Source organism: Solea solea, chromosome 18 (assembly GCF_958295425.1).
Source record: "Solea solea chromosome 18, fSolSol10.1, whole genome shotgun sequence".
Lineage (NCBI taxonomy): Eukaryota > Metazoa > Chordata > Actinopteri > Pleuronectiformes > Soleidae > Solea > Solea solea.
In genome coordinates this window covers 19,881,686-19,894,733 of record NC_081151.1, presented here as the reverse complement: position 1 = coordinate 19,894,733, position 13,048 = coordinate 19,881,686, and the positions used below count along the sequence as shown (strand labels likewise).

The following is a 13,048-nucleotide window of genomic DNA, read 5'->3' as shown; positions in this document are numbered from 1 at the left end:
TCTCCTTCTGTCCCCCCGCGTGGACTCGATGTCCCCTCCTCTCAATCCTTTCTTGTGTGCTGAAACGGAAACGGCACAGGAATGCGGCTGCACAAACCCTTTTTTTTTTTGTCCTCAGGTATAGAGGATGTTTAAATTGTCTTCGTTTAAGGTAATATAATATAGGGGAAGTCGTTTTAAATGTAACGATGATATAGATTTACATGTTTTAGTGAAAACATCCTCATACATATGTTATATACGGAGCCCCAGACATGACCTAATATTCATAAGATCCCCATGAATTACCCGGAGAGCTGCGCAAGTAAAGGGAGCTTGATAATCCAGTGTTTGGGGTTGTAGCCGCCGCCTGACCTCTCCTGACCTCTCGTGACCTCTGGGCTCTGTCGTCTTTTCTCCACAGCTGGGCCACATCGAAGGCGACCCGGTGCGACGAGGAGCCTTCCCGGTGACGTTTGTGCACTTCATCGCCGACTGATAGGTCGCCCGGGTGCTTCCGAGTCCCCACCTTCACTCGCCCATGTCTCGTCAGCCCTCCATCGTCCCAGCGATTTTCATCATCATCATCATTCTCGTCATCGTCGGCGTGCTCGTGGGAGCGTGTTGTGGTTGTCGTCGTCAAGGCAACCGTCGGATGCCTAGCTGCCATCGATGACTCTTGGGGGACTTGTATGTGATTTTGAATGCTTGCTGTTAATGTCTCTGACACAGACGACACTTTAAGATTTAAAAAAAACCAACAACTATGTTTGTAGTGAGCAGCCTCTCACAATAAATACACCGTCTTTGTCTTATCCTTGTTACAACGTTAGGGCGACGTGACATCCTGAAGGTTCAGTGTCTCTCGACATGCTTACACTCCACCGCTGTTCATTGTTGTAATACCTTCCATTATAGTACAGTAACAACATGGTAATAGTAATATTATGGTCGTAGCTCACGCAGTTTCCTTGGTAATAACAATGTAACAGTGTGATAATGACAGTAATACTGTGTTATTTCCAGAAAAGTAACAAGACTTACTGTAGCTACCATCACTGTAACACTTCCACACTCATTTCCATTGTTATTATTGGTGATTACTTCACAAATAAGATGGCAATACTGTAATATTACTTCCTTATTACAAATTATCCACCATATTGTCGCTTTACTGTATCGTTTTGAGCTTCTGGGTGCGACTCTTCAGACTGTGGCCCTCCTGTGGGGAGAGTTTTCTCACGGTGCTAATTTAACCCCCAGAATAGGCTCCAAGCTGCACCCAAGCGAGCAATTCTCTGTCCTCTGTCCTCGTCTCAAGGACAAGACTAGCTCTGACAGGAGGGGGGGCGACGCTGCATGTGAACAGTCTTCCCCTCTGCTCACCTGGAAGAAAAGCTTCTTCTTTCTGCCTGTAGCTAATGTGTTGGGATCAACACTCAGCAGTTCTTCTTCCTCCTCCTCCTCCTCCTGCAGTTTTAGGTCAAATGACGACACAGCCTGGAACAGCAGCAGCAGCAGCCAGTTATTACTTTAGCGTCGAGTCTTGACACCTCAGCCACTTTTCCCCTGTCATCTGCCTTATTAGTGGGAAAAGGAAGAGACTCTTCTGCACAGTAAAAGCTGAGAACGATAAAAGTGAAAGAGAAAGCAGGAGTCGTGTTTTCCCTTCTTTTCGTCTCCATCGAGTGAAAATAAGTCTCTAACTGGAGACGGCGAGAAATGAATGTCCTTCCTCCAGCTCTTACGTTCTTGTTTGTACATTTCTGGGATCCTGTTCATGTTGAAGGATTAGTTTATCTAGAGTGTGACGAGATGAATATAAAACATACAATGTTGGTTGCAGAGCAACTTTCTTTCTCTTCATAATGTCGATATATATATATATATATATGTATATGTAAGGCATTTAGCCAGAGACCGCAGGCTCCCATGGGTTTGTGACCGAGGAGAAAAAGCATGCGACTCACAGCTGATGCTCTTCTTCTTCATCGTTGTGTTTATTATTATTATTATTTCACTGGAAAACAGGAAAAACCTAATAACCTATTCATGTAAATACATTTGTTTTCTGTTTTTGTTGATATTTAAATGTGTAAAAAAAAATCTAGAGTTAAAAAAAAAAAGCTGGGAAGTAAATGTGACGGTGACAGATTTGACCTCAGCTTGACCTGTGTGTGTGTGTATGTGTGTGTATTCAACACATATGCACTCACTACTGGGAAGTTACACTGGGTTCATTCTCATTAACTGTTTGTGGATCACTGCGGTAGCTCTCGACTCTCTGTTGTGCAAGAAAATGGGGAAATTAAACTGGAATAATAAAATATGAAATAATGCAACGTGTCAGGCAGTTTTTTATTTTTAAGGACTAGTGAGTGAATTAATGGTGCATCTATGCAAATAATGTCAAATAAAGCACATTTTCTTAATGCACAAAACTACTATTTTAACTATATACCTGCATTTAACATAAATCCACAGCTCCCCCTAGTGGTTTTATGTCTTTTCCTGAAAATGACAATAATTAAAAGGAGAAAAACATGGTCAAATGTAGGTGAAATGACATTTTAATCAGTAAAATACTTGTTTATCAAACTCACACATTGTTGTACCGGTTTCACACAGTTTCGTGACTCAAGCTTAACTGGAACAAGGTGATGAGGACATGGTGAGTAATTCAGTTAGTCCCACAAATGTAAACAAACAGTGGAATAGGATTTTTCTCGTCTAAATACACTTACTACGTATGTCTACTACATGAAAATAAGAGCTAAATTAGACAATACATCAAGCTTTTTGGTACCAAACGAGGGAAAATTCAAAACAAACAGCGTAATTAAAGTAAAGTAAAGTATTGTGTAAAATATTCAAGCCTCTTTGTGACCTTTGTACCTTCCTGTCAGATAGTGACCGCTACTGTACCAATACGTTTGTTCACAAACAAAAAGACACAAAGATCTGAGTGGTTTCCACGTGAAGAGAGAACTAAACTGTGAACATCTGAGCATGTTAATGTCTCCCATGAGTTAGCACAGGCTGACGTGTACCTTGTAACATTTTGTATAATAAATAGGATTTCATTGACTTTAAAAAGCTCTTAAAAACAAAAATCTTGTGTTTTCTCGCCTGTCTACGATTTACTTTTGGCTCCTAAATTTATTTTGAGAGGTGATGAGACTTTGACAAAAAAAAAAAAAACAACACTCAGATTTGCGCTGCACTTAAAACTTGGGTAAAAAACCAGAAATGGTTAAATTTTTTATCAGCTGTTACTGGCTCTGCAGCTCTCCTGACAGGATCTCTGTCCTCAGGACTTGTCTGATGTCAGCACGCAGTCAAAAGAGGTCGACAGCACCTTGCAGATAGACTGAGCCTGCTCCTGTTCACAAACGGAAGGAAAGGGGGGGGGGAATATACATATGAAACAGCCCAAATCTTAATCATTTTTAACATTTTTAACATTTTATACCCTCCAAAAGAACCACTGTGTCATACTCACTGAGCTGATACACTGGTAAACCCAAATGCTGCATTCTTTTTGACTTGGATCAGTGGTTTTGAGAGCCAGCAGGTTCTTCCCCGCGCCGAGGCCGTCGTCGTAACACAGCATACGCACGATCAGGTACAGAGGGTGACGATGCAGCACGTCCTGGTCGAGCGGGAAAAAAAAACAACACTTTATTGCTCAGTCGTCAGATGAAGCAAAGTTCCGGGGGTTTTTGTCAGCAGTTTAGTGCACAATAGAGACAAAAAATATCAATTCATACTTGATGAAATGTCATCATTTCATGCCAATCCTACAGCTTTTAATCCACTACTCACACACTGGTCCACTGAGGCCACTTTGACACCGTACTTGGACACACCCAGGACCATGTCCTCGTCTCCGGGGACGAAGGGCAGCTTTCCATCTTGCTGAGAAAAGCAGCGAAGAGCGTTTATAGACAAGAGTGTTGATATCACTAACACTAACACTTGTGCGTCTCTCACCTGAGCAGCGTCGATGTAATTGATGAGGTCCAGCGGCTCCTGGAGGACCCTGCTCATGTCGAACTGGAGCTTCTCGAGGGCTCCCACATACTTCACCCGGAACTCGGCACACGTGTCAGACGCACTGTTACCTGGGGGGGGGGGGGGGGGGCATGTGAACAAGCAGTGATGAAGAGGCCATGAAATAAACAAGTCTGATTATATAAAGCTCCTTTTATGAAGAAAAGGAAATAAATAAAGGAAGAAAGGAGAAGAAACGATGCAGGTTCATGTGTTTGTTGACCGACCTGAGCTCTTAGTGGAGTCGGTGTCGAGGCTGGCGACCGTGCTCGATCTGGAGAGGCCTCCCAAACTGGAGTCCACAGACTGACGGAGCCGACACAAAAACAGTATGAGCTCATTTCAATATGCACACCACAGAATATCTGTCTCTCTGTGTGTGTGTGTGTGTGTGTGTGTGAGACAGTACCTTGCTTTTGGTGCTGATCTCACTGCTCTGCGAGCTGCTGCTGCTGTGGCGCTTTTTGACTTTCCGGAACATCGTTCACCATGACGACAGCATCAGGAGCCCTGCAGTCCCCCCACCACCAGCACCAGCACCACCACCACCGATCTGCATCATCAGGTTAAACAATGTTAAACACAGGAACGGGAAGACTGCCTTCTCAGGTCACATGGATGAATAATTCAACGCAGAGCACAGAGGTTAAATTTTTAATAACGTGCTAAATGACTGTGGGTAGACCAGGGTTTTCCCAATCCTGGTCCAGGGTTTACCCACTGTCCTGCATGTTTTACATGTTTCCCTGCACACCTGTTTCAAATGGTCAGCAAGCCTGATAACGACCCATTTATTTGAATCAGGTGTGTTAGAGGAAGGACATTTCTAAACCATGCAGAGAAATAGAGATCCTAAAGTATCAAAGCATAAATGATGAGGACAGGTGAGTTGGCATCTGACCTTTGACCCGACACATTATGTGTTTCCATATATTTATTTTGTCAGCACTTTAATTTGTAAAGGTTTGCCTTTAATTGAAAACAATTAATGTGAGATCTGTGTCCCCTTAAGCTACCTTTTTTATGTTTACTGTAACTTGAGTACATTTTTAGACCAGTACTTTTACTTGTACTTAAGTAAAATGGTATATAAATAGTGGTACTTTTAGTTGAGTAGAATATTTCAGTGCTCTTGAGTGATTCACCAAACACCACAAATTCACACTTGCTCAAAAGCTCCTCGGAAATTACATTTAGTGGAAATGCTTTTCTGTAACACCCACACACACACACACACACACACACGAGTCCAACTCCACCTTAAGTGTCTCACTTTCATTTCCACTCAAATGTAAAGGCGAAGACTTTCACTTCGTCACAAACACGGACAACGCTAAACTGTCGACTCACAGCAGAGGACAAATGTGTTTGGACCGAAGTCTCAATGTCCCATTGACAGTTTGTCTCCTTCAAAGTTTCCCGTCTGTTTTAATATCTTCAGTTTTAGTTTCACAGCCTACACCCAACACCACTTAAAGGCGACGCACCCCGAACAACAAGAGGCGATAAAACCGTACTACCTTAAACCATAGCCGAGTAACGTGTTACATTCATGTATAAATGTAATCAAGTTGTTGAGAATAACATATATTATTATTGTGTGTCAGTGACAGCCACATTACCTTCTAAATGCAGTTGATTTATTCGCGTGAGCTCGTTACCACAAAAGCAGACAGACCACCGCTGTGAAGTTCGTTTCAGGTTGGTACACATTCATTCCAAAGTAAGGGCTTGCGGCCCTCTGGTGGTCTATAAAGTTATTGCAGGTGGAACTCAGACATCTGTATAAACTTTTTTTTTTTTCTCTCCCCCGTGGAAAATACATAAAATAAAATAAAAATATGTCCTGTTTGCTTGAATGTTGGTTATTTTACCGTAGCATTGTTTAACAATAACATGCCAAAGTATGCCTCTTATTGGCGTTTTGATATTACTGTATGTCCAACATGAAACTAACTTCACTGCAGTAAACACGGAACGATGTCGGATCGGATTGTTTTGTGTCCTCGCACTTGATTCCCGTCGGCGATGTTTTGGTGCGCCACCGGAAGTGCTCCCGTTTTCGCTCTCATTCATTCACCAGACAGATTAACTGTGGATGCGTTTATGCGTCTTATTTTCACAATACGCCGCTAAAAATTAGCGCACATGGCTACAAAACGCAAAGTAGAGGTGGTTGTCCCCGCGGAGGAGAGCGACCAGCTTATAATTCGTCCTCTGTGAGTAATAACGTTTATAACGGTTCTATTCTGTTACAAAAGTCAGTTGGGCCGTATTTTTCAAACCGAGACATTTAGCTGGTCCAGACATTTTCCCCAGCCAATAAGAAGCAGGTGATGCCATATTTAAAACCAGCACAAATGGATGTAAAGCACAGTAAAAAGTGCAGTAAAAAACATTAAATTAAATTAAATTAAATTAAATTAAACTAAAGAACTATGCCTCAAGAGAATCTGAGGTACTAGCAATAACGTTTTCCACTTTGTTCAAACCTGTCCTTCACAAAAGTACAGTATTAACTGTAACTATTGTTTCTTTTTAAAAGTCAAAACAAATTAGTTTTACCACATTTGACCCAGGTGTAATTCAAAGGGCATGAAATCAAAAAGGTGCACACTATTAGCAGCGGCTTTTGTTTCTCTTTAAAATAACATAAATATGTGTTATATACAAAAGAAATATCAGTGCTATCTGCATTCATTGCCAGTTCTACTGTAGGTGAAGCTGGAGCGACTACTGGCTGGTCCACTAAGACCTTGCTTTTGGGCCACCATTTGAATAAGCTGGGTTGATAATGTGTTAGCATATTATTTATGTGTTTTTATAGTAAAGCTTTCTTTCTTATGTGCAGAGGTGCTGGTCAGGAGGTCGGGAGGTCATGCATCATCCTCGAGTTTAAAGGAAGGAAAATTATGGTAATTATGTTTTATTATTGACTCTTTATTATTTTCTTAGGATTTTCTCAGTAAAATAAAGTAAAATTTGTGTGTTTTTTTTGTTTTCATAGCTGGACTGTGGCATCCATCCTGGTCTGGAGGGAATGGACGCTCTTCCCTACATTGACTTGATCGACCCCGCTGAGATAGATCTGCTTCTCATCAGCCAGTGAGTCTTTCTCGTCACCTCTTCCGCGCATTGTCACACAAACACATCCTTGTGCCTTCGCTGTAATTAATGTCATAATATTTTTACCTTCTTCTATGTGATATGTTTTTAGTTTCCATCTGGATCATTGTGGAGCTCTGCCCTGGTTCCTCCAGAAGACCAGCTTTAAAGGCAGAACATTCATGACCCACGCCACCAAAGCCATTTACCGATGGCTGCTGTCGGACTACGTCAAAGTCAGGTCAGAGCAGAAATGTTCATCTCTTCAGGGAAAAACACTCCCGTTGGCTGCTGTATTGTTGAGTAACTTCTTTGTTTGTTTTTTTGTACTGCAGCAACATCTCTGCAGACGACATGCTGTACACCGAGTCCGACCTGGAGGAGAGCATGGATAAAATTGAGACCATCAACTTCCACGAGGTCAAAGAGGTTGCTGGAATTAAGTTCTGGTGTTACCACGCCGGTCATGTGCTGGGAGCTGCCATGTTCATGATCGAAATAGCCGGTGTCAAGGTAAAAACCTCAACAGTCACAGGTTTCTGCATTCTCTCCGTTGTTGTCGATTGATGACTCTAATGTTTGCCTCTAAAGCTGCTGTACACGGGCGATTTCTCCCGACAAGAAGACAGGCATCTGATGGCAGCTGAGATCCCCAGTGTCAAACCTGACATCTTAATCATAGTATGTATTGAATGCATTTTATTTCACGTTTACTTTTTAATGTATCTTTAGGTAATCAACTGCTAAATCCTGCGTTTTTTTTCCTCTCTGCAGGAGTCAACTTATGGCACCCACATCCATGAAAAGAGGGAAGAGCGTGAAGCTCGGTTCTGTAACACAGTCCATGACATTGTCAACAGAGAGGGTCGCTGTTTAATTCCTGTGTTTGCACTGGGACGGGCCCAAGAACTGCTGCTCATCCTGGGTGAGAAACCATGCTCAGAGCCACACAAGCCTTTATGTAGTTGACTTATTTATAAAGTTGAGATTTGCATCTTTATGATTTATCTGTCAGCTTGAAAGTTTGTGTGTTTTTTGTTTTTGTTCCCCTCTAGATGAATATTGGCAGAACCATCCAGAGCTCCATGACATTCCCATATACTACGCTTCATCCCTGGCCAAGAAGTGCATGGCCGTGTACCAGACCTACGTCAATGCGATGAACGACAAGATCCGCAAGGCCATAAACATCAACAACCCTTTTGTTTTCAAGCACATCAGCAACCTGAAGGTAGAGCGCTCCACAGACAGGACGTGTCTTTTTAGCGACAGTGTATACAGTGCACAGCGTTTAGCATTTGTTTGAAAGGCCAAAATCAGAGGTGGAAAGAGTACTGAAATATTTTAGTCAAGTAAAAGTACCACTATTTTGATAACATTTTACTAGTACAAGTAAAAAGTATTGATCTAAAAATGTACTCAAGTTAAAGTAAAAAAAAAAAAGGAGCTTGTTTAAAATGTAAAAGTTACTTAGTCGGGGTTCTTTCTTGTGTTGTGCAAAAAAAGCTAAGTTTTCCAAAGTACTCTTATGTGTTTACTGGACCTGTAACTGTGTTCTTTACAGAGCATGGATCATTTCGATGACATCGGTCCGAGCGTGGTGATGGCGTCTCCAGGTATGATGCAGAGCGGCCTCTCCAGAGAGCTCTTTGAAAGCTGGTGCACTGACAAGAGGAACGGCGTCATCATCGCTGGATACTGTGTGGAGGGAACTCTGGCCAAGGTCAGAGCCGAGCCGAGCAGAGCAGTCGCCTGTGCGCTACTGTACGACACACGGAGAACCATTTCATTCTGTTGTGTCTCTTCTGCAGCACATCATGTCCGAGCCCGAGGAGATCACCACCATGTCGGGACAGAAGCTGCAGCTGAAAATGTCGGTGGACTACATTTCCTTCTCGGCGCACACGGACTACCAGCAGACCAGCGAGTTCATCAGGGCGCTCAAGCCACCACATGTGGTAGGAGGAGGTGGAGGTGGAGGAGGAGGAGGAGGAGGAGGAGGAGGAGGAGGAGGGAAAGAAAAATCTATTTTTTTTTTAAGCTGCCCATTTCAAAAAAACTCTGCGTGTGTGTCCTCAGATCCTTGTTCACGGGGAGCAGAACGAAATGGCCCGTCTGAAGGCTGCACTGATCAGGGAGTACGAGGATAACGACCAGGTTCACATCGAAGTCCACAACCCTCGCAACACGGAGGCTGTCACCCTCAACTTCAGAGGAGAGAAACTGGCCAAGGTCGACAAACTTCTTGTCCTGTTTTTTTTCTCTCCATTAAGGTTGTTTTTAATAATAGGTTGAAGCCACTTTGTGCACATTCTGTGTCCAATGTGCTTTAGATCCTTGTTTCCCAAACGTTTTAAATGGGGACCCTCTATTTAAAGGTCAAGTGTGTAACATTTTGGAGGTTTTACAGGCAGATATTAAACATACTACCCATAAATCTGTTTGTCTAAGTATATAATCACTTATAAATGATTAATAGCTTGTGTTTACATAGCCTTAGAATGAGCCTTTTTAATGTACCTTTGTGAGGAGGCCACCGTCTTACACCACCGTGTTTCTACAGCAGCCTGAATGGACAAACCCACACTAGACCTTTTAAGGATGACAAACCATGACGGGACTTGATTCACAATATGAATAGTGAACTGCCATTTCATTCATTCATTGATTCATTCTGAATAGGTAAACCAACAACTTCATTTCATGCACAATGTTCCTGAAAACAAATATTGAATCTTTAAGAAACCAGTCTCTGGGGATGACATGACACACACTTGCAGTGAATCCAGCTCTGAAAGTGCCACGGACGTTAATCTTCGCCTCTTCCCTCAGGTGATGGGCTCCCTGGCGGATAACAAATGCGCTCAGGGTCAGAGGGTGTCGGGCATCCTGGTGAAGAAGAACTTCAACTATCACATCCTCAATCCCTCTGACCTGTCCAGTGAGTCGCACGTGAGAAGCAGCAGCCTTAATGATGCTTGTGTGCCTTCTTGTTACACTTACTGGGTGTTTTTTTTCACAGTGTACACCGAGCTGTCCATGAGCACAGTGAAACAGACTCAGGCAATCCCGTTCACTGGGCCGTACTCGCTGCTCGTCTGCCATCTGAGGAACCTCACGAGTAAGAGCCGCCATATAAGGATAAGATGAGATATTATATGTTTTGTTAGTTTTCCTGTGTAAGGCTTTGTTTCCTGGTCTCAGGTGACGTGGAGGAGCTGGACGGCACGGAGAAGAACACGTTGAAGCTTTTTAAAAACGTCATTCTGACCCATGAAGTTGGCATGGTGCTGCTGGAGGTGAGGGAAGTTTTGATTCAGTTCACGTCATTGTGTCAAGAAGCAAACAGACAGCAACACACTGTTTGACTGAGATCTAACATTGAGCGGTGCAGGAAGTTACCACCACAGACACACCCCGGTAACGTGTTTGTGTGTGTGTGTGTGTGTGGTGGGGACCTAACTCTGTTTACACAGTCACATATATAACATAAATGACTACGTTTTAAGGTGAAAACATGTTTTAAAGTTACGCTGATGTCAGGGTTAAGATGAGGCCACTAGTAATAATGGTTAAGGATAGAGTAAAGTCTCCAGTCAATGCAACGTTCTCTGATGTCATGGAAACCAGAGGCTGGTGCTTAAATAATGACGTTATGACGAGAAAATGCAAAGAAGTGATGACACATTTAATTTATCACTTGATAGAATATCAAAATATCAAAGAGAACTGAAGACAAAGACTTCCAGTCCTGATCAGATAGTATGTCAATCACTGAAGTACATTCATGAACATATGCTCCATGTTTGACTGTGGGCCGACTTACATTGATACCATATTGACCATTTTTATTCAATATTCAGCCGCACATTTACCAGACTTTAGGAGGACTCAATTGCTGCTTTTCCACTACACGGTCCTGGCACGACTCGATTCGCCTCGTTTTTTTATTTTTTGCTTTTCCATTACGGATATAGTACCTGGTACCTGTGGGGGTTCCAAGCGAGCTGCGCCGACGCTATGCGTGACGTCGTCAAACTGCCGGCCACTGATCGGTCAGAGTGTCGTCACCAAGACGTCCGAGACAAGAATCACAGTTAAAAAGACTTAAAAATCCTGAAATCTCCAACATTTAGCAAAGGAAATGTCATTTAGCAGAGGAGTCTGTTGTGTTTAAGTACTGAACGATTCTTTTTAATTGATTCTAATGATTCAGTTACACTGAAAACAACTGCTTTACAAGTCGCTGGTTTGTGTGTCGCGTGTAAAACGTGCTGCGATGACTCGTTGAGGAGGCGCTATATTGTTATGGAAAAACCAACCAAGCTGTGTAGCGTCGAGGCGCGACCGTGTCGTGGAAAAGCGGCTAAACACTCTGTCTCCTGTTGAAGTGGACCGCAAACCCTCTGAACGACATGTACGCCGACGTCGTCACCACCGTGATACTGGAGGTCCAGTCAAACCCAAAGGCTCAGAAAGGTTAGTGTCCAACAATGACATTTACCAATGCAGCAAACTCTCCAGATTATATTGTGTCTAGTTTTTTTTCAAATTATTTTAATAAATGTATTGGCTCACTTAGTTTTTCTTTATCAGTCATGGAGACACAGGGCGTCACCCTGGACATGAACGTCTTCCAAACCCGGCTAGCTGTCATGCTGCAGTGAGTGCTACAGTACACGTGATGTACTGCATAGAAAGTTAAAGAGAAGTTGAAATACTGTATCTCGGGTATTAATGTCCTTTTTTTTCTGTCCTCTCTGTCTTCAGGGACATGTTTGGAGAGGAGTGTGTGGATTTCAGTGACGGTAAAACCATCTCAGTGACGGTCGATGAGAAAACGGTTCACATTTGCTTGGAAACGAGGGTGAGTTGCATTAAAGGGATGATTTTTTGATTTATTTATTTTGATGTATTTAAGTGTGGTTGTATGTGGTACAGCATCTTCCATGCGGCTCACTTACTTTTCAGCGTACTTTTGCCTCCTCAGGCGGTTTGCTATGAGGACGAAGGCACTGAGGATGATTCCCTGAGAGAGATGGTAGAGCTTGCGGTGCAGCGACTCTATGACGCTCTCAACCCCGTCATCTGAGGACAGAGACCAGGCTGCAGCTTGTACGTGTTTCCTCAACACTTTGAAATGTGATTTCCTGTCCGTGTGATCGTTATGTCTGACGTCCATGTTTCCACACACACTTCCACCTTTTGAATTCAAACACAAGAGACTAAAATTGGGCTTTTCTTTATGGAGCACTTATGGAAGTAATGGAGCATTTACAAACTGTGAACATAGAGCTACTACCTTAGTGCAGAAACGGAATAAGCTAATGTATACTGTCTTTATTTTGTTTTATTTTTGAAGGATACAATTATTTATTTAAAATGTATTTGGACGTAGATCCACTGCAGCAATGTGCAATTTCTTTGTAACTTGAGTTTCCTCATGCACAGAGGTGAAACGTAATGAATTACACTTACTTAGATTACTGTGATTGAGTAGGATTTTTTGTGTACTTCTACTTTTTAATGTCATTTATGTCATGTTTGTAATGTAATTTTACCTTTACTTAATTTATGTTGACATGTATGGCAAAAATGATGGATAATGTCAGTACTCTTTCCACCTCTGCTCATGTCATGTGATTTGAATTTGAAATTTCCTAATGCACTAAATCTCATGTTTTCACTGTGTTATTTATGTTTTAACAAAAATGTTTTACCACAAATGTGAGTTCTGAGTCTGAATTATTTTGTCAGTTTGAATAAGTGTTGGTCTCAGTGACAGGATGGTGACAGTGTCAGCAATAATGACCCAAACAACACAATTTACCTTTGGTCATAATCCATTTATTTGTTCAATATCTGCACAATAAAACCAACATTTACAATAAATATGATCATATACTATGAC

General features: G+C 42.3%; 3 protein-coding genes across 7 annotated transcripts in view; 2 read left to right on the top strand and 1 right to left on the bottom strand.

Annotated features, from left to right (window-relative positions):
* asap2a (ArfGAP with SH3 domain, ankyrin repeat and PH domain 2a) overlaps positions 1–2,321 on the top strand; it is a 43,356-nt gene extending 41,035 nt beyond the window's left edge. For all 4 annotated transcript variants that reach the window (XM_058614769.1, XM_058614771.1, XM_058614768.1 and 1 more), the window contains one exon: positions 404–2,321. In XM_058614769.1, coding sequence (XP_058470752.1) covers positions 404–478 — 75 coding nt within the window. In that variant the 3' untranslated portion in view covers positions 479–2,321. The remainder of the gene's footprint in view (positions 1–403) is intronic.
* A 210-nt stretch (positions 2,322–2,531) lies between these two features.
* itgb1bp1 (integrin beta 1 binding protein 1) lies at positions 2,532–5,787 on the bottom strand. 2 transcript variants are annotated; one of them, XM_058614774.1, is made up of 7 exons: positions 5,655–5,787; positions 4,442–4,585; positions 4,260–4,338; positions 3,973–4,103; positions 3,805–3,897; positions 3,482–3,631; positions 2,532–3,361 (listed from the first exon to the last, which is right to left on the bottom strand). In XM_058614774.1, the coding sequence occupies exons 2-7, from the start codon at positions 4,511–4,513 to the stop codon at positions 3,290–3,292; spliced, it is 597 nt and encodes a 198-aa protein (XP_058470757.1). In that variant the 5' UTR covers positions 4,514–4,585; positions 5,655–5,787; the 3' UTR covers positions 2,532–3,289. The 2 variants fall into 2 exon arrangements, with proteins under 2 accessions (XP_058470757.1, XP_058470758.1); XM_058614775.1 differs by lacking the exon at positions 5,655–5,787 and adding an exon at positions 5,383–5,487.
* Positions 5,788–6,058: 271 nt separating this feature from the next.
* LOC131444453 (cleavage and polyadenylation specificity factor subunit 3) lies at positions 6,059–12,863 on the top strand. The gene is made up of 18 exons (XM_058614773.1): positions 6,059–6,251; positions 6,884–6,947; positions 7,040–7,137; positions 7,250–7,378; positions 7,473–7,650; positions 7,729–7,818; positions 7,912–8,062; positions 8,193–8,368; positions 8,702–8,860; positions 8,949–9,095; positions 9,217–9,369; positions 9,970–10,078; positions 10,160–10,258; positions 10,342–10,436; positions 11,529–11,616; positions 11,734–11,800; positions 11,908–12,004; positions 12,128–12,863. The coding sequence occupies exons 1-18, from the start codon at positions 6,181–6,183 to the stop codon at positions 12,227–12,229; spliced, it is 2,073 nt and encodes a 690-aa protein (XP_058470756.1). The 5' UTR covers positions 6,059–6,180; the 3' UTR covers positions 12,230–12,863.
* Positions 12,864–13,048: the final 185 nt, after the last annotated feature.